This window comes from Lontra canadensis, unplaced genomic scaffold (assembly GCF_010015895.1).
Source record: "Lontra canadensis isolate GAN:19392208 unplaced genomic scaffold, GSC_riverotter_1.0 scaffold12, whole genome shotgun sequence".
In the NCBI taxonomy this organism is placed as follows: Eukaryota; Metazoa; Chordata; class Mammalia; order Carnivora; family Mustelidae; genus Lontra; species Lontra canadensis.
The window spans coordinates 25494399-25521835 of record NW_022631006.1 but is presented as its reverse complement, the minus strand read 5'-3'; the positions used below and the strand labels follow the sequence as shown (position 1 = coordinate 25521835).

General features: G+C 41.7%; 1 protein-coding gene across 5 annotated transcripts in view; it reads left to right on the top strand.

Moving 5' to 3' along the window:
- FMN1 (formin 1) overlaps positions 1–25696 on the top strand; it is a 406533-nt gene extending 380837 nt beyond the window's left edge. For all 5 annotated transcript variants that reach the window (XM_032856919.1, XM_032856917.1, XM_032856916.1 and 2 more), the window contains 2 exons: positions 22536–22620; positions 25073–25696. In XM_032856919.1, the coding sequence (XP_032712810.1) occupies positions 22536–22620; positions 25073–25117 (130 nt within the window). In that variant the 3' untranslated portion in view covers positions 25118–25696. The remainder of the gene's footprint in view (positions 1–22535; positions 22621–25072) is intronic.
- Positions 25697–27437: the final 1741 nt, after the last annotated feature.

Genomic DNA, 27437 nt, shown 5'->3' with positions numbered 1-27437 from the left:
GTTTCATTCCTGAGATAATGGCTCTCACCTTTGTTCTTCAGCTCATTAGGGATTGTATAGGAAGACATTTCTGGCCAAGGCCTGGCAGTGAGCTGGGGAGAAATTTGGGAGCAGGGAGAACTTTCCTTGCCTTCTTGTCTGGTCAATGTCTGTAGCCAACTTGCCTTGTGCCCTGAGTTCTTAGTAATATTGGTGTTGGAGACACTTTTTTTTTTTTTTTTAAGTGTGCATACAAAAATGTTTTCCTCTGCTCATGTGTATCTAACATTGCATTTAGTGGTTTACTAAAGTTCATCAAAATTGTTACTCTCAGAGGCAGCCTTGCCTCATTTTACCTTTTCATGTACTTTTGTATTGGTGCTTCTTGATATCCAAACATACAATGAATTTTTGTAGCACATATTTCTTCCACCTATTAAATCAACAGATTATCTAAGCATATGCATAATTACAGGAGGTAAGCTAATTTTTGCTACCTTTATTGACTACTCTTTATTCATTTTCTGCTTTTTCCTTTTGTTTCTTGTTTAATTACTCCAGGATACAAGACTCTTTCTTGCGAAATGTTTCACTACTTAGGATATCTTAAGGCTGCTCCTCACACATGCACACAGAGACCACAAACCGCTAGGACCCACAAAATGAGCTATGAATTTGCAAAAGGTAAAGAAGTCTCAGGGGATTCATGACTCCAGGAATAAAATCCTGGCAAATAATTCACTCTGAGCCAAAGCAAACTTTAAACAAATACCATTTAATAAACCCGTAATGGGTAAGTAATGAGTGAATAAGGAGTTTGGTGAGTTTTATGAAAAATGCAAATAAGAAATCTCATTACACACATAGCTGTAATTTACACTATGGGGGAATAAATGGTTACTTTCTCATTTTTAGTTTAGCTCAATACCAACAGGGTTTCTGTTCTAAGTATATTACTTGCCACGATTATGGTTAATTATGCAGTTGCCATACTCTTGATGGCAGATAGTTGAGAGCTGTTGTGGGGTTATCCCAAAAGCTGTCCTCACAGCTCCGTACCGTTCAGGTCACTTTAGGACCAGGAGTTGGAAACTTAGAGAGGCCGTCACTTAGCCCACAAAGGAGCCATTGATCACAGTGTAGATGTTGCAGAAATTCCTCTCTTTATATGATAAAGTTTTTCCTGGAAAAAGTTCCACAAACTAAAATTTTTATTTATTGAATTCCGCTTTCCTGCTGACATGCATACCTGGTAATTACAGTAACTCGTAACAAGTTAACGTTCTCTTTCCGGCCCTCTGTTGTGTGGTCAAAGGGTCTGTATACACTTGCCTGCTAAGAAGCGTCATATGTTGAAGGACTCCTGCAGTAATTCAAGTAATCACCCCCTAGAAAATTGGCAAAACTTTGCATTTTTCTAAGTCACATTTGAAGACAAATATACAAACAGTAAATGTCCCGAAGAGCTGATTTATACCACAAAAAATCAAACCTGCTTATTTCCCAAGCAATAAATTTGAAACTACTTTGGCAGAATATTCCATGAATAAGGAGAGGAAATGGTCAACTTAGAAATGGTAGCAAGTATAGGAGCATTGATTTGGAAAAAAAAAAAAAACAAACCTCTTTTGACCCTCTTCCTTCTGGAAACTATCATTCCATCTCTTTCCTTTCCCTTCTAGATTCTTAAAAGAGAAGTTTTGGTTTATTCTTACTTCCTTTTTGTTGGCACCGCCTGCCTTCTTCCTGTATCAGTAAGGATAAAGTCTCCGCTGCCATAGCAAAGGCCAAAGTAACTGCTCCTTAAATAAGAAAAAATTATTTTCCTTTTGCATAAAAATCTGTGAAAACAGCCACTCCTCCATGAGCTCCTCATTTTCTTTATTCCTCAAGAGAGAACCTTTCCCGAAGTCCAGATGTCTTTTCTCTTTTCTCCTCAGCACCCTCTCCCTAGCTAGTCCCATCTATTCTCAGAGCTTCCCCGACCAGCTCTGCCAACCCCTCATGCCTTCCTTCCCAGACCCAAGCTCTGAGTTCCAAGTCTTAGATCCAAATCTCCTGCTTTGCACTAACCATTCCCCCCAGGACACCCAGTCTCCACCTGCAATTCAGGAAGTCCCCCTTGAAATGCATTCTCTCCCACCTGAGGGCTGCTCCTGTCAGTTTCCCAACCTTTAGTCTGCATCACTATCCTCCTCCTAGCAGCCAAATGCAGGCTGAAAACCTGATTCATCCACAACGTCACACAATCATTTTCCACCCATTGCTAACCTCTCCATTTTGCCTCCTCAGTGCTTATTCTTCTGGACCTTCTTTTCACAGTAGCTCTGCCCTCATTCAGGACCTCAGCTCTCACCTGGCTTATGGGAACACCCTTCTGTTCTCCCTCTCTATGTGTTTTCTGTTTCCTCTCTAATGTCCCTCCATACTGTATCCAGTTCTCTTCCAAAAACAGAAGTTAGATTACATCTATTTCTTTAAACATATTCTGTGATTTTCTATTACTGACAAAATAAAGGGAAGAGAATTGGCCATGGTTGGCACGTATACTCATTAACTCACTGTCTCCTTACAACAGCCCCAAGAAGAGGGTGTATTCCTACTCCGTACAGAAACGCAGAAGAGAGTGGATCAATCACCAGTATCACAGTTGTGCTAGGAGACAACAGAATGGGGATTAAAATGGAGGTTTTCTTTGGCACTAAAGCTTGAGTTGAGCTCTTTTTTAAAAAAAAAGATTTATTTGAGGGCGACTGGGTGGCTCAGTGGGTTAAAGCCTCTGCCTTCGGCTCAGGTCATGATCCCAGGGTCCTGGGATTGAGCCCCACATCGGGCTCTCTGCTCAGCAGGGAGCCTGCTTCCTCCTCTCTCTCTGCCTGCCTCTCTGCCTACTTGTGATCTCTGTCTGTCAAATTTAAAAAAAAAAAAAAAAAAAAAGATTTATTTGAGAGAGAGGGAGAGAGTGCACCCGTGTATGGGCAGGGAGGGGCAGCAGGAGAGGGGGAGAGAGAGAGTCTCATGCAGACTTTCCGCTGAGTGCGCAGCCCGACATGGGGCTCGATCTCACAATCTTGAGATCATGACCTGAGCCGAAATCAAGAGCCCTACGCTCAGCTGACTGAGCCACCCAGGCACCCCAAGCTTGAACTCTTTCAAGTACTCCATATTCTCTCCCAAATTAGAGCATGGGCCTCCAAACCACTTGCCCTTAATTCACTTTCCAACCTCATTTCCTATAGCCTTATCCTGCATGTCCCCACCCTGACGACTCAGTGTTCCTCACACCTGCACATTCTTGCTTTGTGTTCTCATTGGATAATTTCTTTACACCGTATTGTCCCCAGTTATTCTGCGCTGGTCAAAATGTAGTTATTTGTTAAGGATTACCTCCAAAACCAGCATCCCTAGAAACTTTCTGAAATGCCCCTAAGTAGAAAAACTGCTTCTTCCTCTCATCTCTGAACTATATTCTGTATTGGTTTTTACTATGTTGAGCCTAGTTTAGGAACGGCTAGACTTGGGTGATCTTGAAGGTATATTCCAACTCTGATATCCTATGATGTTTAGGTAGAAAATGAGCTGAGCATTGACAGAGCAGATGAATTAAGCTTCTTAGAGAGGAAAGGGGTAAGAACATTCTTGGAATCACATGTTGCCTCCTTCATGAAGTATTCCCCAGTCTCTGTGACTTATCTTTTCACCACAACTCTGGGGAGTTACCGTCCCTTCAATTTTGGCATTAGTGATTTCTTTTTTATTCATTTAGTTATTGGTATTTTTCTCCCTCGAATGAACCATGAGCCCCAGAAGACAAGGGCAATGTCTTATACTTCTTTGTTTTCTCTCTAGCACCTTGTATTTCCTTATACATAGTAGGTGCTCAATTCATATTTGTTAAATAAACCATACCTGTGTTTTCTTTGCCATGTTGAAATTGATTACAGGATTTGCTGTCTGCTATTGATAGATGAGACATCTTACTTCTTTGGATTTTGGTAATAGGATTCCCCAAATATATCCCATATGGGTTGCTTATGCCCAAGCATCTAAAATCTTAATAGCCTTTGTTAAAGAGGGTAGACATGTTCAGAACAAGAAAGATTAGTCAACAGGGTAAAACAATCACCCTCTCTGTTCTTGACTATATTACTTTCAATTTATCTTAAAAAAAAAAAAAAAACTAGAAAAAAACAAGGAACTGAAGATCCTTGGGACTGACTCATGTCTGTGCCAACCCTCCAACCTTTTTGGAGCTCAAATAAGAACTTGAGAGAGCATCTGTCCACACTATTTCCTTGGCTTGGCAGACAGCAATGGAAACCCACAGTAAGTCTCCTTCATTCAGCTAGTATATATCTAAATTGCTTATCTGTGGGACTCCTGACAGCACTTGCCTTGGGCAGAGAATAGATGGAATAGGGGCCTGCCTGGGTAGTATGATTTGAGGGGCGCCAGAAAGGCTACTCTGCTCCACACCATCTCCCTGTTTCCTCACCCTTTTTGTTTCAGTCACCCTGTGCAAATAGGCTCTGATCGGTTCTAGATTTTGGTGAGACTTGGTAGGTGGTGTAGGTTCCAAAACCAAAAACTGGGGGAGTTTGCGTCTACAAGCACACGCTTGTCTTCATTATCAGGATTGGAAAGGTCTTCCAGAGACTAGCTGTGCCTTGCAATTAATCCTGCAGATTAATGACAGAGCAGGCTTCAGGTTTGCAAGCTGTCTCCCAGATGCCGCTCCCTGAACGAGGAAACACAGTGCTGTTACCTTTCACTCTGCACCTACATCGCAGGGACGGCTCGGGGTGCTTCGTCTACCAAGTGCAGAGTGATTGGCTTTAACTGCTTGTGCATTCCAAGGCAAGTCAAGCCCCCCCCCCCCAACTTCCAATCCCCTTGGCCTCGGGGGAGAAGCTCTGCAAAGCGGAAGAGGCCTTTGTTCTGCAATTAATCATTTGAAGTCAAAGTATGTTTGGGTACTACAAGTGATAGCCCACAAACACTATAAAGTGGCTGATTGTGTAGTTGGTGAAATTCGGTCTTCCGAATTGTAAATAGGACTTCCTTCATTGTAAATAGAAAAATATCTTAGGAATGAGGTAGGGAGGAATTGTCAAACTTAAGAAGTGATGGGCTAATTTATCATAAGATAACTTTCAGAGACTAGATTCTAATGTGTAAGGAGCTCCATCTTTTAAGTCAAAGACCTGTATTACTTTCCTGCTGGTCTGTCTGACCATGGCCACTGGTAAGACTAACCTGGGGAGCCTAAGGGGGAAGGGGTAGTCAAGGTCAAGAGTCAGACTCTGAAAAGAGAATGAGCACAGAAAAGTGTGTGTCTATCCCAGTATAGAGGCCTGTCGGCCTGCCTAAGATAAATGATTCTGGGGTTACCCAGTATTTCATACTGTCTATTGCTCTCTTCTCTGAGTTTTATTTTCTTACCCTTTGGAAACATTCCACATACACTAGTCAAGGTATTTTCATCGGCTGCTGCCGCGAGGAAGAAATTTCCCTTTACATTGAGGAGTTAATGAGTTTGGTCTTGGTGTTGTTTTTTACTTCAAGAGTGAAGAGTGACTTTACTTATTTCATTGACTTTCGTAAATATTATCCATGTGTGATAGTTATACCAAGAATTCAGTAATACCTAGTGAGGGAGTATTGTCAAAGTAGACAGAAATGAGAGAGATTTCCACAGCCCCTGGCTTGTCTCCACGATTACACTTACTTATATAGAACCAGAGCTGGTCAATAACCCCTTTTCCCCTGGTTGTTGAGAAACAACCTGAGGACAGTACTTTTTAGAGACTTGAGGAATATCAGAATATCACAGGATCTGCACAAACTCTACGGGGTCTGCTGAGCCTGACTGCTGATGTCCAGGCTATCACACACTGACTGGAGGGCTAGCCTGATAGCTGTGTCCTTCTAAAATCACATTAAAAACAAGCCTTGTGGTGTTAAGGCTCTCTATCCTGCAATTATGTCTATCCTGCAGGTAATCACAATGAGGAAAATACTAAGATGTTGCCTTCTCCATCCAAAGCCCCATAAACCCTGTGGTATTGAGCTTTCTTAAGGAACACAGCCACTTCCACACGTCCCCAAAGACCGTGTAGTATTCTTTGTTCCTTGGCCTGATGCTGCTGTGTTCAAGCCTGCAAGGAGATCACGGCTCAGGAGTGAATTGCCAGTTGGTATTTCATCTTTGTAGCTTCTTATACACTTTCCCTGACTTTTTCTCCTAAAGGGAGACCATAAAAATATCATCATTTGCTTATAGAAGAAGCTGTTCCTAATAACGATCAGTAAAGCCAACCCACATTGGGAAGCCAGACTGGCAAGTTATTTATAAAATTACTTATAAATAACTTACAAAATAAGTAAGTGTGATCTTCCATAGGTGCCAACACCTACCTTCTCCATCCCACAAAAACTTTATCCACTATTCAGAGGGCCCCAGGCCGTTACTAAGCCATTGACAAAGGCATGTTTTTCTCATGTTCCTGTGATGATTGTATCCTTCCATGTATTTCAGAACAGCCACCAGAATGAAGAGTTCTTGTACTTGTTAGAAAGATTCTGGTTGACACAACCTTAAATTTTAGGATATGTCTAGTGAGATAGTGGTTTGGACCTTCAGCTTTTATTAATCTGGCTTTTTAGGGAACTCAAGTATTCCCTATGCCATGCTGACATAGAGGCCCATTTCTATACACATTGGTGCCTAGAGCCTGCCTTGTTCCCTTTCTGGACTATCTGACCTTCTGTCTTTAGTGATAAGTGGTATTAAGTCTGTTTAAACAGGTTCATATTGCAGCTGGTCAGATTTCATGTTTTTACCAACATGAATTTTATGAACTGTGTTCCCTGCAGTGCCTCCTTTTTCTTTCCCTTTATCCACTGACGCTTCCAACGCCATTGACTTTGAATGCCTTCAGTGAAGGCATGTGCTTGCATGCACAGTGACTGATGTTTTAGGTCCCACCATACCAGATAGCTAACAGAGCTGACTCTTTGAAGCTGGTGGCACTACAGGCAAAAACTCTACTTCTGTACTTCTGAAGTCACTTCCTTGGTCCTTGTCATCTACACAACAGAAGCGAGTGACATATTAACAAGTATGCCCTGGAAATATTACTAGAGTATATATTTTCCACTTGGCAGACGTGAATTGGTCACTGTCATTTAAGAGAACTTCTAACAAATATCACCAATAGGTACTTAAAACAATGATATTTTGTGGGGTCATTTACTTTTTTGTTTTCACTGTTTAAAAGACTTTCTATTTTTTTTTAAAGATTTTATTTATTTATTTGACAGACAGAGATCACAAGTAGGCAGAGAGGCAGACAGAGAGAGAGGAGGAAGCAGGCTCCCCACTGAGCAGAGAGCCCGATGTGGGGCTCAATCCCAGGACCCTGAGATCATGACCTGAGCCGAAGGAGAGGCTTAATCCACTGAGCCACCCAGGCGCCCCAAGATTTTCTATTTTTAACGCAGTTTTAGATTTACAGCAAAAGTGAGAGGTACAGAGATTTTCCCTATACCCTTGTCCCTACCCAGGCATAGTATCCCCTATTAGCAATATCACTCATCACAGTGGCACATTTTTTTTTAACCAAAAATGTTTTTAACTTAAGATGGCTCATTGTAATCAAAAAGGAATCGCAGATACCAGTCAAATCATGTAAATGTTAACTGTATTTAAGAAAAGTCATCATTTTTTTAAGACTTTATTTTTTAGCACACTTTTATATTCACAGCAAAATGGGAAGTACAGAGATTTCCAGTAATTCCCCTGCATCCACACAGGCACAGCCTCTCCCATTATCAACGTTCCTCACCAGATGGTCCATTTTTACAACTGATGAACCCATATTGACCCATTATAATCACCCAAAGTCCATTGTTTACTATAGGGTTTGCTGTTGGTGTACTTCCTATGGATTCGACGTAATCCTTCATTATCATATCATACAGAGTATTTTTACTGCCCTAAAAATATGTGCTCCATCTACTGACCCTCCCCTCCCCCCAAACCCTGGCAACCACTGATCCTTTTACTATTTCCATAGTTTTGCTTTTCCAGAACATTTACTCATTTTTTTTTAATTAATTAATTTATTTATTTGACAGAGATCACAAGTAGGCAGAGAGGCAGGCAGAGAGAGAGGAGGAAGCAGGCTTCCTGCTGAGCAGAGAGCCCAATGCGGGGCTCAATCCCAGGACCCTGGGATCATGACCTGAGCTGAAGGCAGAGGCTTTAACCCACTGAGCCACCCAGGCGCCACACATTTACTCATTTTTTAAAAAGATTTATTTATTTGAGAGAGAGAGACAGTATGAGTGGGAGGGACAGAGGGAAAGGGAGAGAGAATCTCAAGCAGACTCTGCACTGAACATGGAACCCAAGGCAGGGCTGGATCCCACAACCCTGAGATCATGACCTGAGCTGAAATCAAGAGTTGGATGCTTAACTGACTGCACCACCCAGGTGCCCCAACATTTCCTCATTTTTTTAAACACTAAAATTAACCTCATTGTTTGGAGTGCAGACCACAACCTGAACCATGATTTGAGATCAGTTATATCAAGATGCCAATTAATCACCTACATGACCTTTTTCATTAAAAAAAGTGCCTGGTGGCTCAGTCGGTTGGGTGTCTGCCCTCAGCTCAGGTCATGATCCTAGGACCCTGGGATCAAGCCCCCAAGTGGGGGGTCCCTGCTCAGTGGGAGAGTCTCCCTCTTGCCCCTGCTCATGCTCTCTCTCACTCTCAAATAAATAAAATCTTTAAAAAAAAAAAATACATGGCCTAACCCAAAAAACAAACATTCCAGCTAAAAAAAAGGTGGGGGGGGGGGTCAGAAGACATGAGTAGACATTTTCCCAAAGAAGACATACAGATGACTAGTAGATACATGAAAGGATGCTCAATGTCACTCATCATCAGGGAAATAAAAATCAAAACTACAATGAGAGATCACCTCACACCTGTCAGAACGGCTAAAATAACAACACAGGAAACAGCAACTGTTGGAGAGGAAGAGGAGGAAAGGGAAGCCTCTTGCACTATTGGTGAGAATGCAAACTGCTACACCCACTCTGGAACAGTATGGAGTTTCCTCAAAAAGTTAAAAATAAAACTACCCTATGATCTATCAGTTCACTACTAGGTATTTACCCAAAGGATACAAAAATATTGATTCAAAGGAATACACGCACCCCAATGTTAATAGCAGCATTACCAACGATAGCCAAATTATGGAAAGAGCCCAAACGCCCAGTGGCTGATGAATGGGTAAAGTGGACTATTACTCAGCCATAAAAAGTAATGAAATCTTCCCATTTGCAACAATGTGGATGGAGCTAGAGAGTATTATGCTAAGCAAAATAAGACTGCCAGAGAAAGACAAACACTATATGATTTCACTTATATGTGGAATTTAAGAAACAAAACAAATGAACATGGGAAAAAAGAGAGGCAAACCAAGAAATAGACTCTTAACTATAGTGAACAAACTGATGGTTACCAGAGGGGAGGTGAGTGGGAGATAGGGGAAATAGATGATGGGGATTAAGGAGGGCAGTTGTGATGAGCACTGGGTGTTGTATGGAAGTGATGAATCATTAAATTCTATACCTGAAACTATAAAAAAAATGATAAAATCATCTTTCAAGTATCTCTTAGCCTCATACGTGTTATTCAAAAGTAAATAGGTTGACAATCTTGTTACAATTCAGACAGCTACTTGGAATGGGAAAGAACAGATAATTTAAAAAAAAAACCCACAAACAATAAAACATTAATTAGAGTCACAGAATTAAACTGGGAGGAGCATTAGGCAGTGTGTAATTAGATGGATCCATTTCATTTTCACTCTCAGTTTTAAAAGCAAAGAAAGCAAATAGAAATTGAAGAGTAGAACAGAACCGAAATCAGGAAGATCAAGCAAAATTCCAAGCAAGGCCATTAAAAAAAACGAACCATAATGAAATGTGAGCTAACTCCTACCTTTATGAGAGAGAAGTCAGTGGGTAGTCCAGTGGGCTCTTATTTTTCCCCCCATTTCAGCTCATCTAGATCTTTCCTGACAGTTCTTGTCTGAGTATTTGTCAGATACTGTTGATCTTGCCGCCTTAGAACATACCTGGAAAGTAACAAACAGAGAAGAGTGGTAGAGCTGGCCATGTTTTGATTTAAAGATTTGATATTTTATTAGAGCCCCAAAGCTGGAATCTGGTGGCTATGGCAATCCTAAGAATTGGCCTCTCAGTCTGTTGTCCTCTTAATCTGTTGCCCAGGTCCAAGATGTCCCTGGACCGTTCTTTAGGAAGAAGACTTATTCTCCTGGAGAGGAGGGTTGTTTATTTTTTTTCCTCTTTCCCCCTAGAGGTTTTGATGGGTTTCACTGAAGTCCATACACTGGGGTTTTCTAATTCTTTTTTCTTTAGATTGAGTTCTTTTTGTCCAATTGAAAACATACATGAGACCCCAATATACAAAATAGAAAAAATGAAGCTTTTCTAGCTGAGGCGGGGTTTGTAGATGCTGGGATCTAGAGAATCACCTCCCTGAGGTGTCTTTGCTGAACGTTAAGGCTCTTAAGAAAACAGTTGGAAAACACTGCTCTCAAGTATTGGTCTTCCCATAGTGACAATGAATATATAACAGCCCACCTCCTGGGTCTCTGTCTGAGCTCTTGACCGGCTGGTGTACTCAATTCCTCTCATCATGAATGAAAGCACTTCTGTTACTATAAACAGCATCATGATTTCAATTATTTTCTGCCTTGTGTACTATGAACCTATGAAATGCTGGATGTCAAAAGAATAAAGGAGTTGTCCTCCTTCAGTCTCATCAACGGCTGGGTCCTGACTTGGTTTGATTTAGCTGTGGACATATAAACCAGCCTGTAGAAAGCGTTTAACATATACCCAGTATAAACTCTCCCAGAAAATGAGTTTGCGATAGTGGGGAACAAGCCTGTGAATGGAAAGGCATGTCACTCTTTGTATTTCACTTAGCTGCCTTGTGACCCCAGGTCTCTGATGGGTGGGGAAAAAAGTATGATTTTGTAGATTATCCATCTCTTTTCAATGATAGACGGGAATGATGTTCTGTGCCCCTTCTACATTCTAAGCAGAAGCAGACTTCCTTCCCCAGATAGTTCTAATGTGAAACCAAGGTTGCAGATAGCATCTATAGAGTAAGGACTAAGCAGGAACTTCAGAAGACATGAGTCCCAGTCCCATCTCACACTGTCCTCTTTCCTCCGTAGTTTTGGCAGTACTTGAAATTTACCAGGACCCTCCGTAATGCAGTAGGGATTCCTTATAATGAGAAAGAAGAAAAGCTAGGGGTTTCAGTAGTCAGTTTTACCAAGGCATTTATGAATTGAGCATAGTTATTTTCCTTTTCTATCTTCTTTGTCTGATTTTCTCCCTATACTTCAGATTGTTTTTTTCTTTGGGAAGGCAGTACCATGGAACTTGGAAATCAAGTCTAGATATTTGTCTGTGAGTAATCATGAGCAACTATGTGTGATTTTCTAGAGGAAATATTTAGACCAGAAACAAAAATAGAACTAACACCTGGGCCAGAACCAAAAGCAAGTCCATATGCAATGGAGCTAAGGGGGAGATGGAGCATGCCTGTGGCTGGCAACTGTCTAACTACTTCTCTCCAACTCAGCTGAAAAGCTCTTACCTCCTAAGAGAGAGAAGCCAATTTCAGGCTCAGAGAAAGTTGTATCAACCTCTCTGAACCTCAGTCTTCTTTTGAGTGATGTCATGTGGATACTTTTAGGAATCCTGGAATGTATACATAAGTTGACATGTATAAATATTTAGCACATTTGGGTGGCCTTGAACACCGTTTCTTTTTGCTTATTCAGGACTCAATCAGCTCATCAGTAACTAAAACAAGATTTTCAATGTTTTAACCACCACCACCACCTCCCCAGGATAAATGTAAAAGCTAATTATTCTACAACTCTGGGTATTTACTATTTAGACTTGTTCAAGGTGGGGGAGGAGGACTACCAATGCCAATCATTTGTCATGTAGATATTTGCTAACAACTGACTTGTGCGTGGCAGAGCGCTTGATGAAGGAAGAGGGAGGAGACCCAGACAGGCACAAAGCATGACCATTGTCCTCAAGTAGCTCCCGCGGTTTGAGGGAAATCAGACACCTATACAGTCCTAAGATGAAAAGTCCTTAAGTGCCTGAAGAGAGATGCAAAGTGCTCTTTCACTTGAGAAAAGAGCAATTACTTCTGCCTAAGAGAGATGAAGGAAGCTTTCATGACTTTGGCACTTAAGCTGAGAGCACAAGAATGGGAAGAATTTGAACTCATGGAAATGAGTAAGAAAGTCATCAGGGGACCAGTAAGAGCAACATGCCAAGGGGAGAAAAGCTTGCTGTGAGGAGCAGTGAGTAGTTTGCCTGGGAGCGGGAGCACATAAGAGAGGGGAAGGAAAGGGTATTTGATAAGTGATTGTATACAGCACGTGGTGGGAAGCACAGGTGCTATCGGGTGCTATTCTCACTTTTAACAGAGCTGAGGCTCGGAGGGTGAAGTGATTGTCCAAGGACAATGTAAAACCAGTTCTGCGTCTGAAAACATTAAGACAGACAAGCAAACTGAAGTTTAGAACAGGGCGACTTTGATTGCCAGTGTAGGGAATTTGAATCCTCTCTGGTAGTTCAGGGTTTAGCAAACTGTGGCCTGTGGGCCAGATTCGGCGCACTACCAGTTTTTGTAAGGTTTGTGAGGACACAGCATTGCACGGCTGTTCATTCATGTATATTTTTTGTGGTTCCTTCCATACCGCATCAGCAGAGTTGAGGAGTCACAGAGATCATACAGCCCAAAAGGGGAGAGGGAATGGGGGGATGGGCAAAATGAGTGAAGGGGTGGGAGGGATACAGGCTTCCAGTTAGGAAGTGAAGAGGTCACAGGAATAAAAGGCACAGCATAAGGAATACAGTCAATGCTTCGTGATCGCGTCCTATGATGGCAGATGGTAGCTATACTTGCGAGGGGTGGGGAAATGGTATAATTTATAGAGATGTGAAAACACTAAGCTGTACACCTGAAATTCATGTAGCATAGTAAAGATAATATAATAATACTTAGGGAAAAACTATAGAAAATCAATATTAATTCCCACTCACAATCTTCTAGCTATTGTAAAAGGATCTTAACTGGTCTGCATTATTTTCCATTTTATAGATCAACCTTAAAACTGGATGGCCTCTATTTTTAAGACAGGATACCCTTAAAATCAACAACTTGATGATATTTATGGATCTTAAATACAGAACCTGGATAGCCCAAATGATCTATATTGGAATTGTCTGGGATACAGCTGCAATTCAGATAGTAAAGAAAAATAAAATAACTTGTCCTACCAAAAACAAAACAAAACAAAAAAACACATAAAATATTTACTCTGACCCATTGCAGAAAACCTTTGCTAACCCCAGCTCTAGTTGATTGAGAATCACTGAAAGTTTTCTAGAAGGGAAGTGGCATTCTCAGGGTCACACATTACTGATTGAGACCATGCTTATCAGCGGGATGGAGGGAAGGAAATAGATCCATTAGAAGACTATTTTGGTGGTCTGGGCTCTCATCCGTTCACTCCCAGATTGTCCCACTAGCCTTCCAGCAAGCCTCTCAGCCAAAATGTGGACGCTTCGAGAGTTCAGGCAGGCAACAACAATGAGAGACTTGCCCTGCATGTGAGAAAGACATGTGTGCGGACAAGCTGATCGATGGCCCTGCCTGACCCCCAGGACCACCGGACGCCAAGGGGTGACGGGAAGTACCAGAAACAGAGGCTGCCATGCAGAAATGTCACTTGATGTTACCGTCCCTTGCAATCGTGTGAGAGGTCAGAACGCTTTTTATGTGAAGCCACTGTGCGTGCAAATGTCAGTGGCAGAATTCCAGTGTCAGCCTCTGGCATCTAAGTCTATTAAAGTCCTCCTAAGTCGATCACAGGGCAGACCCCCGTTTTGCAATCCCTGCGCACATAACTTCCAAGACACTGACCCAGAGTCCCTTTCATGGGCTCCCACAGCAGCAGCTCCTGTGGCTTCTTCCGTAGGAATAGCACACTGTGCCCACAGGCTTTGGAGACTGTCTGACAGACGGACGGACTGACTCATCCGGTCAGAGCAGTTTTGAAGTCCGACCTATACGCGCTGTCGTCCCATAGTGCGTAACGTGGCCACACTGTCGGGACACTGAAGTGCTTATTCCCTATCAGACTATGATACAAAAGCAGCTGGCAAACCCCTTGCCCTATGAAAGTGATGTGGGCTGTAACACCCAGGACCTAGAGCAAACCTAGTGAGAAGCTGCTGGTTGAGATCTTGCAGGATCAGCCTGAAGCAGCGACCATATGCTTTTCAGGTGCAAGGAAGGGACTTTCTGTTTCAGTGGGCCTTAACGGACTTAAGTATTTTCCCCCGACCTGCTTGGGCCGGAGCATTTACAGTTCAGAGATTACTCACTCAGTCATGCTCTTACTCTGTATTTATTCATCACTTACTATATACCAGGCACCGTGCCAAATGCTGAGGAAAGACAGGCAGTGACGTCCAACTGGAACTTTAGAGAAGCTCCAATTCAGTGTAAAAGGGGGGAGAGGGTGCATGAAAACATTCACAACACAGTGAGATGAGGGATCCCTCAAGGGGAGGTATCAACCCTCTCCAACCAAATATTACTTTTTTTTTTCCCAAATATTACTTTCTTTATGTAAAAATGTGCCCTGGGGAAAAAAGGTTGAAAAATATTCTACTTTGTTAATGAAATGACTTTAAGTGTCCTAGAAAGTCTTAGGCAGGACCAACTGCATGATTTGTGGAGCCCCTTGTTGAAAAACTCAGAATTTCAAACCAGTGCCAGCAGAGCATCGAACCAGGTGGCCCCATGTCACTGAACAGGATGCAATGCCTGCCTAGTCTCACTAGGGAAGTGGAGTTTGGGAAAAGTAAAGGATTCTTTTTTCCAGTTTTGTTCTATAGGCTTCCATTCATTTATGACACTTATATGCATACCAGGTACCATAGCAAGGGTTAGGGTCACTGCAGTAAAATATAACTACCCTCCCTACCCTCGGGTACCTCCAGCCTTGCTGAGAACTTTGCCTGTGATGATTTTCATGATCTGGTTCAATTATGTCTTGGCATATTAAGTAATCTCAGAAAAATATTAAACCTTCCAGTGAGCCTAACTTTATCTTTTTAAATATATAGTAGATTGAAAATATAATTTTTTGTACTCTGGACTCTGAAAATACAATTTTTGAATGTATTTTTCTATAAGGAACAAATATTTTGGTGATCAGAAAAAGAAAGTAAATATGAAAAAATATGCTTACTCAGAAGTTGTATAATATTTGAAATTTAATTTTTATTTATTGTGTTACCTTAGGAAGTTTAAAAAAGAGAAATATAGGGGAACACATGCAGCCTTTATCTTGAAGTTTTAACACAAGCACACCTTGTTTTATTGTGCTGTACTTCACTGTCCCTCACACACACTGTGTTTTCACAAAGCAAGGATTCATGACAACCCGCACCATGATAGCAAGTCTGTGGGCGCCATTTTCCCAACAACATTTGCTCACTTCACGTCTCTGGTGTCACATTTTGGTAATTCTCACGTTTCAAACTTTTTCATTTCTATTCTATTTGTTATGGTGGTCTGTAATCAGTGCTCTTTGGTGTTACTATTGTAACTGTTGTGGATGCCATAGGCCACGCCCATATTAGATGGTGAACTTAATAAATGTTGTGTGTGCTCTGACTACTCCACCAAGCAGCCGTTCCCCCGTCTCCCTCTCTCACCTCAGGCCTCCCTACTCCCTAAGACACAACAACATTGAAATTAGGCTAATTAATAACCCCACAATGGCATCTAAATGTTCAAGTGAAAGGAAGAGTCACATAGGCATCTCTCACTTTAAATCAAAAGCTTGAAATTATTAAGCTTAGCTGAAGAAGGCATGTCAAAAGCCAAGGCAGGCCAAAAGCTAGGCCTCTTACACCAAACAGCCAAGCTGTGAATGCAAAGGAAAAGTTCTTGAAGGAAATTAAAAGTACTCCCCCAGTGAACATGTGATTATTAAGAAAGGGAAATAGCCTTATTGCTGATACGGAGAAAGTCTGAGCGGTGTGGACAGAAGATCAAACCAGTCACAACATTCCCTACATCAAAGCCTAATCCAGGGCAAGACCCTAAATCTCTTCAATTCTATGAGGGCTGAAAGAGTTTGTTCATGAGGTTGCAGGTAAGAGACCATCTCCCTAACATGAAAGTACAGGGCGAAACAGTAAGTGCTGATGTGGAAGGTAGAGCAAATTACCTAAGAGAGCCGGCTAAGAGCATCACTACAGATGGCTACATAAAACAAGAAATTTTCAGTGTAGAGAAAGCAGTCTTCTCTTGGAAAAACATGCCATCTAGGACTCTCATAGCTTAAGAGGGGAAGTCAATGTCTTGCTTCAAAGCTTTTTCTAAAGAGAAATGGACTCTCTTATTGGGGGCCAATGCCGCTGGTGACCTTAAGTTAAAGCCAGTGTTCACCTAACATTCTGAAAACCCTAGGACCTTTAAGAATTATACTGTATCTACTCTACCTGTAGTCCATAAATGGAACAACAAAGCTTGGATGGTGGCACACCTGTTTATAGCATGGTTTACTGAAGATTTTTTGCCTGCTGTTGAGACCTACTGTTCAGAAAGAAGATTCCTTTCAAAATATGACGGCTCATTGACAATGCAGCTGGTCACCCAAGAACTCTGTTGGAGAGGTACAACAAGAAGAATGTTGTTTTCATGCCTGCGAACACAATATCTGTTCTGGAGCCCATGGATCAAGGAGCAATTTTGATTTTCAAGTCTTGTCATTTAAGAAATACATTCCGTGAGATTATAGCTGCCACAGTTAGTGATTCCTCTGTGGATCTGGGCAAAGTGAGTTGAAAACCTTCTGAAAAGGATTCACCATTCTAGATGCCATGAAGAACATTAGGGACTCATGAGAACAGGGCAGAATACCAACATTAACAGGAGTTTGGAGGAAGTGGATTCTAATCCTCATGATTGACTTTGAGGGTCCAAGACTTCAGTGGAGGGAGTAAGTGCAGATGTGTTAGAAAGAACAAGAGATTAAGAATTAGAAGTGGAGCCTGAAGATATGACCAATATGACCAAATTGCTGCAATCTTATGATAAAGTTTTAATGGATGAGGAGTTGCTTCTTATCAATGAACAAAGAAAGTATTTTCTGAGATGGAAACAACTTTTGAGGAAAATTATGTGAAGACTGATGAAATGACAACTAAGGATTTAGAAAATTACATAACCTTAGTTGGTAAAACAGCAGCAGGATTTGGGAGGATTGACTCTTTTTTTTTTTTTTAATTAAAGATTTTATTTACTTTTTTGACAGAGAGAGAGGGATCACAAGTAGGCAGAGAGGCAGGCAGAGAGAGAGGAAGGGAAGCAGACTCCCCGCTGAGCAGAGAGCCCGATGTGGGACTCGATCCCAGGACCCTGGGATCATGACCTGAGCTGAAGGCAGAAGCTCTAACCCACTGAGCTACCCCAGTGCCCCGGGAGGATTGACTCTTAATTTTGGAAGAAAATCTACTGTGGATAAAATGGTACCAGCATCTCGTACTGCAGAGAAACCATTCACGAAAGGAAGAGTCAACTGATGAGCCCAACTTTACGGCTGTCTTATTGTAAGAAATTGCCATAGCGACCTTAACCCTGGTCAGTCAGTAGCCATGAACATCTAGGCAAGACCCTCTACCAATACAAAGATTACAATTCTCCAAAAGCTCAGATGATGGTTAGCATGTTTTAGCAGTAAGGTATTTTTTAAATAAGGTATGTACATTTTTTAGACATAACATTATCACTCAGTAGACTACAATATAGTATAAATATAACTTTTATATGCCTTGTGAAACCAAAAAACCCATTTGACTCTCATTATTGCAATATTGGCTTTATTACAGTGGCCTGGAACTAAACCCACAATGTCTCCAAGGTATGCCTGAAGCTTCTCTTATTTTACTTGGTTGAGATATTTTGCCATACCTATACCAAAGTTCATCTTCTAGATACAGCTTCTACTTTTTTTTCCAAGATTTTATTTATTTTTTTGTCTCAGAGAGAGAGCATAAGAAGGGGGAGCGGCAGGCAGAGGGAGAAGCAGGCTTCCCACTGAGCAGGGAGCCCAGTGTGATACTGATCCCAGGACTCTGGAATCATGACCTGAACCAAAGGCAGACGCTCAACTGACTGAGCCACCACCCAGGCATCCCTAGATGGGACTTTTAGAATTGGTGTTCAGAACTGAAAAATTAAAGTGAATTCTCCGGTTTGCTTTCAGGACACATCTTAATGATATTCCCACAAGGTAGTACTTTGCTAATAGCCCCACTTACTCTATTTGTTGTCAGAAACTCTTGTCATGCATTCTTAAGGAGTTCCTTTACCTCTGCAATGGAAGATTCCATAATGGTTACTCCTTATTGACCACTTGCTACACACCTGGTATACTAACCATTTTGTATATATTAATTCATTTAATCTTCCCCGTAATACCTTGTGGTTGACATTAACCTCCATTTTATAGATAGGAAAACTGAAATTTAGAAAAGTTGACTAAGTTGCTCCAAGTCTTCTAATAACTGGCAAGAGTTAGAATCAAGTCTTAACTGATGCTGAAACTTGGTCCCACCAAGCTGTGCCTTCTCCCCACCCACGTGCTGTCTAAGAGCACCCTGTGAAAGGTAGATGATAAAATGGAAGGAGAAACTTTGGAGAAGAGCAGGGTGGAGTCCCTGGGATCAGAGCTGTCCTGGCAACTCTGGGGTGTCTGTGACTATCCGTAGTCTGCAAAGCCATCACTGACCAGTAGCAAAAGGTTTGCTGTGGAAACAGGACCTTAGGTTGGCTCCCCTCCCCTCTCCCTCCACATCCCCAACCACTGGCCTCACTCTGACATGCAGAGAACAAGGAGAGTGGCACCAGGGCTGCCAAGGGATGTGAGAATCCGAGAAAGGCAGTGCTGAGCAGGAGCACAGTCTGAGACCAACTTCGAAACAAGAGACCAGAATTCTTAGGGGAAAAGGAACTACTGAAGCTAAAGATGACCCCCGACCAAAAACTCCCTAAAAATAAGGAGGTCTGGAGGGAAATAGTAACTCCAAACCATTTCATTGGAATTGGGATTGAACAGTCACTGACAGGTATGTTCTTTGAAAACACATCTTGCTGGAGAGAAGCCAAGAAGAGGTGATTCTGCAAACCGTAGTCTCATCTACTGCACCATCATCTTGGTTTGCAAATCCCTCAATAGTCAGAGGGTCCAGTGTGGTCTGACCTGGATTGGATCCTTTGGGTGCATTCCCTTCTTGTGCGAGTATAGTCGTGGTGATTGCTGCAAATGGAAATGTCTAGAAACATTGAGTGGTGTATACACTCAGACCTGTGTCAGTGTTGAGAAGTGCCCATTCTCCAGGCAGCTCTGAAGATGTATTTCTTAGGTTATATAAATCATTACTCATCTTTGTCTCATTTTTATTTTGTTTCTGATATGCAAGTCAGCATATTGAATTCATTGTAACTTGTGCATGTGGGGAGGGAGATTGGATTACTAAACATGGGTTTTAAGTAAATTGGGTAAAATTAGCTAAGTGAAGAAGTAAGGCACTCAACTACTTCTTCGATATTAAGCAAGTATATGATTGATATTGGGCAAAAGATTTTCATTTGAGACCCTAAAGCAAAAGTGTGTTGTTGTTGTTGTTGTTGTTGTTGTTTTTTAAGGTCTGGGTTGCCGGATCTTTAATATTTTGAAAGTATTTTTGAAAAAAATTTTGAAAATAAAGAAATGTACAGAGGGTAATGTAACACATAGTGCCACCACTTAGAATTAACCGTTAACATTTCGCTACACATTCAATATTTTATAATAAAAAAATAAGTATTAATAGGTAAAAGTGAAATTCTGTTTGACCCCATGTCATTCTCTTCTTCCATTTTTCTAATGATAAGCTCTATCATGAAACTAGTGAGTATCTTTCCAGTCTCTATATAAATATAGGTAGGTGTTTTTATGTGTGTTTATACCCACTTGCACTCGTCCATGAACAATATTGTTTTGTGAATACTGTTTATATATGTTCCACATGCCCAGTAACAACAGTAGGAAACCTACAGTAGGTGATTAAACTGTGCCTGGAGCTGCAGTAGAGATAGTCTCTGTCCTTTCAGTGACTCCATGGAGTAGCATGATTATTATTAAAGGTTACTTGCCAAGGGTCCCACAGCCCGTAAGTGGTGGGGCTAAGAATTAATCCCACCATCAGGCTCTGGAGCCCGAACTCTTGACCACCATACTAGATGGCCTCTTCAATGTATCAGTCTATAGAATTCTTCCGTCTCTCAATACCAGGTTTCTGATATTTGTAATTGTTGGGTTTATAAATCTAGTTCATTCCTTTTCACAGTTATACCATATTCCATTAAATGAGTATAGTATATAAGCAGCACTGTAAGGGGGTTAGGACCCAGAAAATACCAATATCGAAACTTTCCATCTCACCAGGCTGGGTGAGAATTAAATGGTTGAACTCAAATAAAGCAGACGGAACCGTGCCTGGCACTGAGTAAGCACCCAATAAATGTTGGCTGGTATTATTTGCTATTGTCATCTATGCATTATTCTAAGGATCGTAATCATTAGGTTGCTTCCAATTTTCTGTTATTGCATATATTGCCCCAGAGAACGCCCTGTGTCTGCATATGTAGGTTTCCTTTGGTTTTCTCCCTAGAAGAGGAACTGATGGCCCATAAAGTATGCATTTTCTCAGTGGCACCTGATATTGCTAAAGCCAGCTCTGCCAATCTACACTCCTCCATAATGAACTGTTCGGTTCCATTTCCCCATAACCTCAGGAAGAGTTGATATTGTCTAACTATTGGATGTGCAAATCTGATACTATAATTCATATACTATGAAGTGTGCCCTTTTAAAGTGTGCAACTCAGTGGTCTCACCAGGATGTGCCACCATCATCGCTACCCAATTCTAGGAGAAACCCCTCTACCCATTAGCAGTCATTCCCCCCTCACCCCAGCCCCTATTCAATCTCTGTAGATTTGCCTATTCTGGACAGTTCTTAGCAACGCAATCTTGTGTAGATTTTCATATATTTTCATGAAAATCTTATGTAGATTTTCTTCCATGCTGTAGCGTGTATCAGCTCTTTGTTCTATTTCACAGCCCAGTAATATTCCACTGTGCAGATAGACCACTTTTAGTTTATCCATTGCCATTGTTCCTTCTCTTGGCAGTTATGAATAATGTTGCTATAAACCTCTATGAAAACTTTAGTATGACTGTATATTTTCATTTTCTTGGATATGCCTATATATTTATAGAGCTAGCCATGGAATTGCTGGGTCATATGATAGCTGTGCTTAATGTTTTGAGACACTGCTTAAGTGACTACACCATTTTATATAATCCCCTCAGCAAGGTATGAGGGTTCCAGTTTCACCCACATCTGTACGTACAACACTTGTTACTATCTTTCTTTTTAGTTTCAGCCATGCTACGTAGTGTCATCTTGCAGCTTAAATGAGTATTGACTTCATGACTGATGAGGTTGGGCATTTTTTTTTAATATTTTTTATTTATTTATTTGACAGAGAGAGAGATCACAAGTAGGCAGAGAGGCAGGCAGAGGAGGGGGGGGAAGCAAGCTCCCCGTCGAGCAGAGAGCCCAGTGTGGGACTCGATCCCAGGACCCTAAGATCGTGCCTGAGCCGAAGGCAGAGGCTTAACCTACTTAGCCACCCAGGTGCCCCGAGGTTGGGCATCTTTAATAGGCTTATTAGCCTTCTGTATGTCATCTTTGGCACATTTTTTCATTGGGCAGTTTGTCTTTTGATTTGAGTTATGAGAGTTCTTCCCATGTTCTGAATACATGTCCCATATCGGACATATGATTTACAAAGATTGTCTCCCATCTTGTGGGATGTCTTTTCACTCTATTGATATGAATCAGCATATTTTAATATTTGTAGTTTTCATATGCTTCCTCAAAGCTTCCATTTTCAAAATTGTCTCTGTATTACCTGCTGAGTGGATCACAAGCCAGAGAGCCTTAAGTGTTCACTGAGACTAAAGCAAGGGCACGTAGCGTTCCATAGATCGGAAGAAGCTCCTGCGTTGGTCACCTGAGGTCATCTAGGGGAGTCCCTCAGTCAGCAAAGGAAATTCAGTTTTGATAACCTAGAAATTATGCCTTCACACCTGATCAGAGTTCAAATTTGATCACTTAAAGGCACTAAGAACCCATACATTGTATTTCCGCACTGCCAGTTGGTTAATTCAAAAGCATTTGGATACTGTTTAACCTGGCCTCTTCCTCTCTCTCTCTCTCTCTCTCTCTTTCTCTTTCTCTGCTGCTCCTCTCCCCTCCCCACTCCGTTTCAATTTCAGATTGAAAATGGCTCAGGAATCAGTCAGCAAGCTGACATCAGAGAAGAAAGTGGAGACAAAGAAAATCAATCCCACGGCTAGTCTGGTGAGACGCATGTTTCAACATAACCTCAAGATTTTTCATTATAACTGAGGTGCATCTGGGAGTGTGTCTGAATTTAAAGGATAAAACTCAGAGGAATGAGTAGTATCCAGATTCTCAGTTCCCATCCCAGAGTAGCCTAGGTAAGAAGGGAGTGAGGAACAAAACCCGACTTCCTGGACTTCCTGCGTTCTCCCAGCAAACCCAACACAGATGGTTTCCTGATCAGGCAAATTTAGTCACTTGCCATGTCACACCCTTCCACACCCCAGGCCGGCATCTGCTTATCTCAGAGCATCCTTCTCCCTAACTGGTTGAGCATTTAAGAAAGGGGTAGAGATTATACTCTTTAGATAACTGGGAAAACCCAGATGCAGAAAGATACAGCCTACCTAGGATCACTTCACAAATGAGTAGCAGAAACCAAGCCTAGGCTCGTGGTCTCCTGATGTCTCTCCAGGAGCTGGAAACTTAGAGACTAGTTGGCCTTCGCACCTGAAAGGGGAAGTTGTCCTCCACCTTCCCATTGGGAAGGTTCACAGTGAAGCTCTACCTATACGTTAGAGACAATAGCAGAGCTAAATGGTTAGGAACCCAAGATGTTGGGGTTCAGATCCCAGCTTAGCCACTTACTAGTTGTAAAACCTTCGTAAAATTACTTTGCTTCTTTTGGGAAATGAGAGAAATAATACCACCTTTACTTTAGGATTATTTTGAGGAAATGGAGAGAAATAGAAAGCGGCGTATAATAAGAACTTAAAAATGTTGGATGTTTTTCGTTATTACAAATTTTGGCAGAATTAGTTGGCCCTGCCCTGGAGAACAGCAGTGAGTGATAAGGGGGCCATCACTCTCCTCAGCTGATTTTCAGACCCTACCTCCCCTGTGCCCTGGTGTCCCACAGCTACTTATTCTTATCCTTTTGAGTTTTGAGGACCATTTGCCAGTTACTTTAAACCTTCTGACCATCTAAATGAAGTTTAAGTAGTGAAGTGAGATTTTTTTTTTTTTTCCTGTTTTTTTTCCTGGCTGGGGTGTCTCTCACTCAGAACAGCCCCATCAGCAGCTAAATGAATGTTGAGTGAAGTGTGGAGAAGTCGGTGTCCTACAGCTGGAGTGGGGAAAGCTGTGGTTAGTGTGTACAGCTCCTGAATGGACACATCCTCTGTGCCCCTTTGGTGGTGTGTCCAGTACATTCACTTGTATGATTTTTGGTGACAATGGCTTCCACCCTGAGTTTTGTCTTCCTCGTTGGTCAGCCTACACTCCTTTCCCCCAGCCCCCTTACTTGGGCCTCTATCCTAACTTTTGCAGCCAAATCTTATTTCCAGGGGTGCAGAATGAATTCAGCCCTGGAGACAAAGAGGAAACAGTGGGTTTACTGTGACTTTTTTTTTTTTTTTTAAATAGGTGACCTCCACAGTGAGCTAGCTCCCAGTTGCAATCCTCGACTTGTTAGGGTGGTTTCTTTTGTTGTTGTTTATTTGGGAATTTGGGAAGAGCTCGGAAACTGATTCCTGATTCAAGTTCACAAGTCAGAGATGGGATCCAGACTCAGGATGGGTCTTTAGAAATCATCGAATTGATGATTATATGTAGGCCACCCTAGTAGCTCAGTGTATCACATCTCATAGATGACAAGCAGCTGAGTATCTGTTTACAAAGATCTCTGTGCAGAGGAATATACCTCTTCCATTTCTTTTTTTAGCCTTTTATGTGCCCTCCCAAAGAGCAGATACACCCATTCTTACTATGCTAAATATTTTATTCCTCTAAAGTCCTAGAAACGGTGAGGATCCTCATTTCTATTTTGTATTCTTATCTGTATATATATCTTGCCAGCAGACCTTCATGACCTTCATCTTTAGAAGGTTGTCACTGGGCAGGAAGCTCAGGGAGAGCAGAGCAGAACATCCACGGCAAAACAGAAGTTTTCTCCATCCCGCATGGATTATGTCTGCTCCTCTTCCATTTTGCATCGCCTTTGTTCAGTCCCACCATCTTGACCATATGCAGATGTATTCGATTGGGGAAACAGTGATTTTTTCCTATTTAGATTCCCCAGAAACTATTTCTTAAGCATTCCCTAATTCCATTAGTAGACTGAGCATGGGGGTAAAAGGAATCTTTGAGTAACGCTGCAAAGTTAAGATCTTTGTCACAGAGGAAGCGAACAGAGCAGCCGCCCATGGTAAAGGTCAGTGTTTTAGATGGGTGTCATTGATTGATGAGCTGGTTATTTGTTGTTTGCTTTTAGCAAGTAAGGGGAATAGATTGGGAGGAGCAGGTAACAGGATTTCAGAAAAGAAGGATGAAATGACTCTCATTTCTAGAGCCTTGCGTCCAACTCTACCCATCATTCTAGACTAAAACTTGGATAAATTTTTCAAAGTTTGAGAAAGATGAAAATTTAGAACAAAGAATGATAATAAACTATTTTTTCCTTAAACAACAGAAAGAAAGACTGCGTCAGAAGGAAGCCAGTGTGACCACTAACTAACACAGAGCCATGTGAGAATGACAGCAGCAAGCAAGCATTTTCTTGTATCGTCCTTTGCAACACTAGTGCGGCAGAAAGTTCTTGAAGCAAGATATGTCACCAAACGTTTGTTTTGCTCATCTCTTTCTGAGGTCATTGCAGTGAGCACCCCGTGCCTTCTTAAGGGAGTCCTTTGTTAAGACACAGGAACAATGAAAAACTCTTTAAGGGAACACTACAGGTGTATTTGATCATTGTTTCTTGTAGAGGTCCAAAATGATGCCATTACAAGACCAGAAAAAGTACCAATATTTTCCAAATGTTTTTAAAAGTGGAGATTTCAAGCTTTCTAATCCAAGTATATAAACTTGTGAAAGGAGAAAGATCTTTTATGACAATTGCCTTGAGAGGATTCAAGCCTTGATCTTTCCACACTGCTGGTGTGACTATTGATCTTAACTTTGATCCTGTTGCGGCAAGATCCTACAACTTCTTTCTCACCAAAAATGTTGAAACCTACCAAAACTACTTTTTAAGACATCCAAGACTATGTATTTTCCAGATGAGAGAAATGGTTATTTTGTTGTTGTTGTTGTTATAGTTGTTGCTCATATAATGAAAAAGACAGAAAATGGAATTATACATGGGTAGAAAGGGAGTTAAATAGCCATAAACTTCATCCTAGAGAAGAAATTACTGTACAGGGAGTTAACATCAGCTATTAAGCAAGACCCATTCTTTTGTTTTTATGTGTTTTGTGTTTTTATTGTGGTTTCCTTGCCACAGAAATTCTGTACCCTTATTCCTGGAATAAACAGTGATACCCAAGCCAGCACAGGCCAGGAGTTCAAAGTACCTGCTTGGGCAAGTGATCTAGTCACAGCTCATTTTGCACTTCAGGATGTTTGTGAATAGGTAAGTCCATGTTGACTTTTATCAAAGCTCTGCATCTTGTTCTGGGATTGTGTGATCTGTACCACTCCCACCAACCTCAGGAGGCAGTTTCCAGACAGAAGAGCAAATGCTACTAGCAGCTTTTCATCATGACCTTGACTGACAGGGATGTGACCTAGGGTGAAGCAGGAGTCTTTGATGTTGAAAAAATTAAGAGCATAAAAAAGGTTCTTTACATCAAAATGAAAATGTGATTATATTAATATTAAGCTTTGAGTGGAATATCAAAGACAGGCAGCTTTTTCTGACCCTGGAGCCCATATGACTGCTGCCCCTTGAATCACGAGGGAAACCACCTTGGACTTCCCCCTTGACATTTTTTTCCTAAAGCCACCTCTCTTTGAATCTATTTTGTAGAATGAGAAGAGAGAGGACTGGGGGTGAATTGAGAATAGGATCAAAGATTATACATTTTTGGTCTTGAAGGGAAAGAGGTCCAAGCCTTCTCCAGTTGGTGGATAGCAGTCTAGAGGTGGGTGAGAACCTTAAAACCCTTCCTGATGGGGCTACCATGTGCAGCCTTGCCCCGATCCCAGCCTCTTCCCAGAACCTCTCAATTTGCCAGGTACCTGAGTATCCCCCCACCCCCCAGCACTGCCTGCTAATCATCAGCCCCCTCAGGGACTCCCTAACAGAGTCAGCTCATTAAAGCTGCACTGTACTTGTAATGTAGTCAAGATGAAATCAAATCACAGAAGCCATATTTGTGCTGGTGCTAACTGCCTTCCCTAATAATTAAAAAGAAAGGAGTATGGTAGCACGGTTGGGTCTTCCTCCACCCCAATTCAAACTAGGAGATGAGACAAGCAAAACAAAAAGCTAGTAAGGAGCTGTCATTACTAAAAGAAGTTGCCTGTGAGCAAGAAGCTTTTCATACCACTTTCCTATATTGTTTCTCTTCCTTTTCACTCAACTGTGAAGAAAACCTAAGAAACTCATCAGTTTAAAACAATTTCCACTTACACTCATCCTGTGCTCTGGGACATTCCTTCTAGTATTATCGTGAAGCAGAAAAGTGTCTTGTCCATGCCTGGGGGATCCACTTTGAGTTCAGTGAGGTCAGTGAATGTCTAGATCCTCATTGGTCCCCACAGACTTGATGGGTGAGAGCAGCATGTGCTTTCAGTGGAGTCATTGGTCCACTTCAGATCTCTAAGGAGGATGGTCACAAGAAAACCAGTGATAGTAAACAGGCCTGTCACTATGACCACATAACTCTGCAGGAACATGCTCTCGGGGAACCAGTGCTGAAGAAGAATGAGTGGAAATGTAACGTGAGAGTTAGACAAATGCAGCCCAAGTTGCATTCCATTCACATGGACAGACTAGAAATTGGCAGTAAAAATGCCTATTTCTAAAGACTATACTTTGCCTGCTCTGTTGGGGA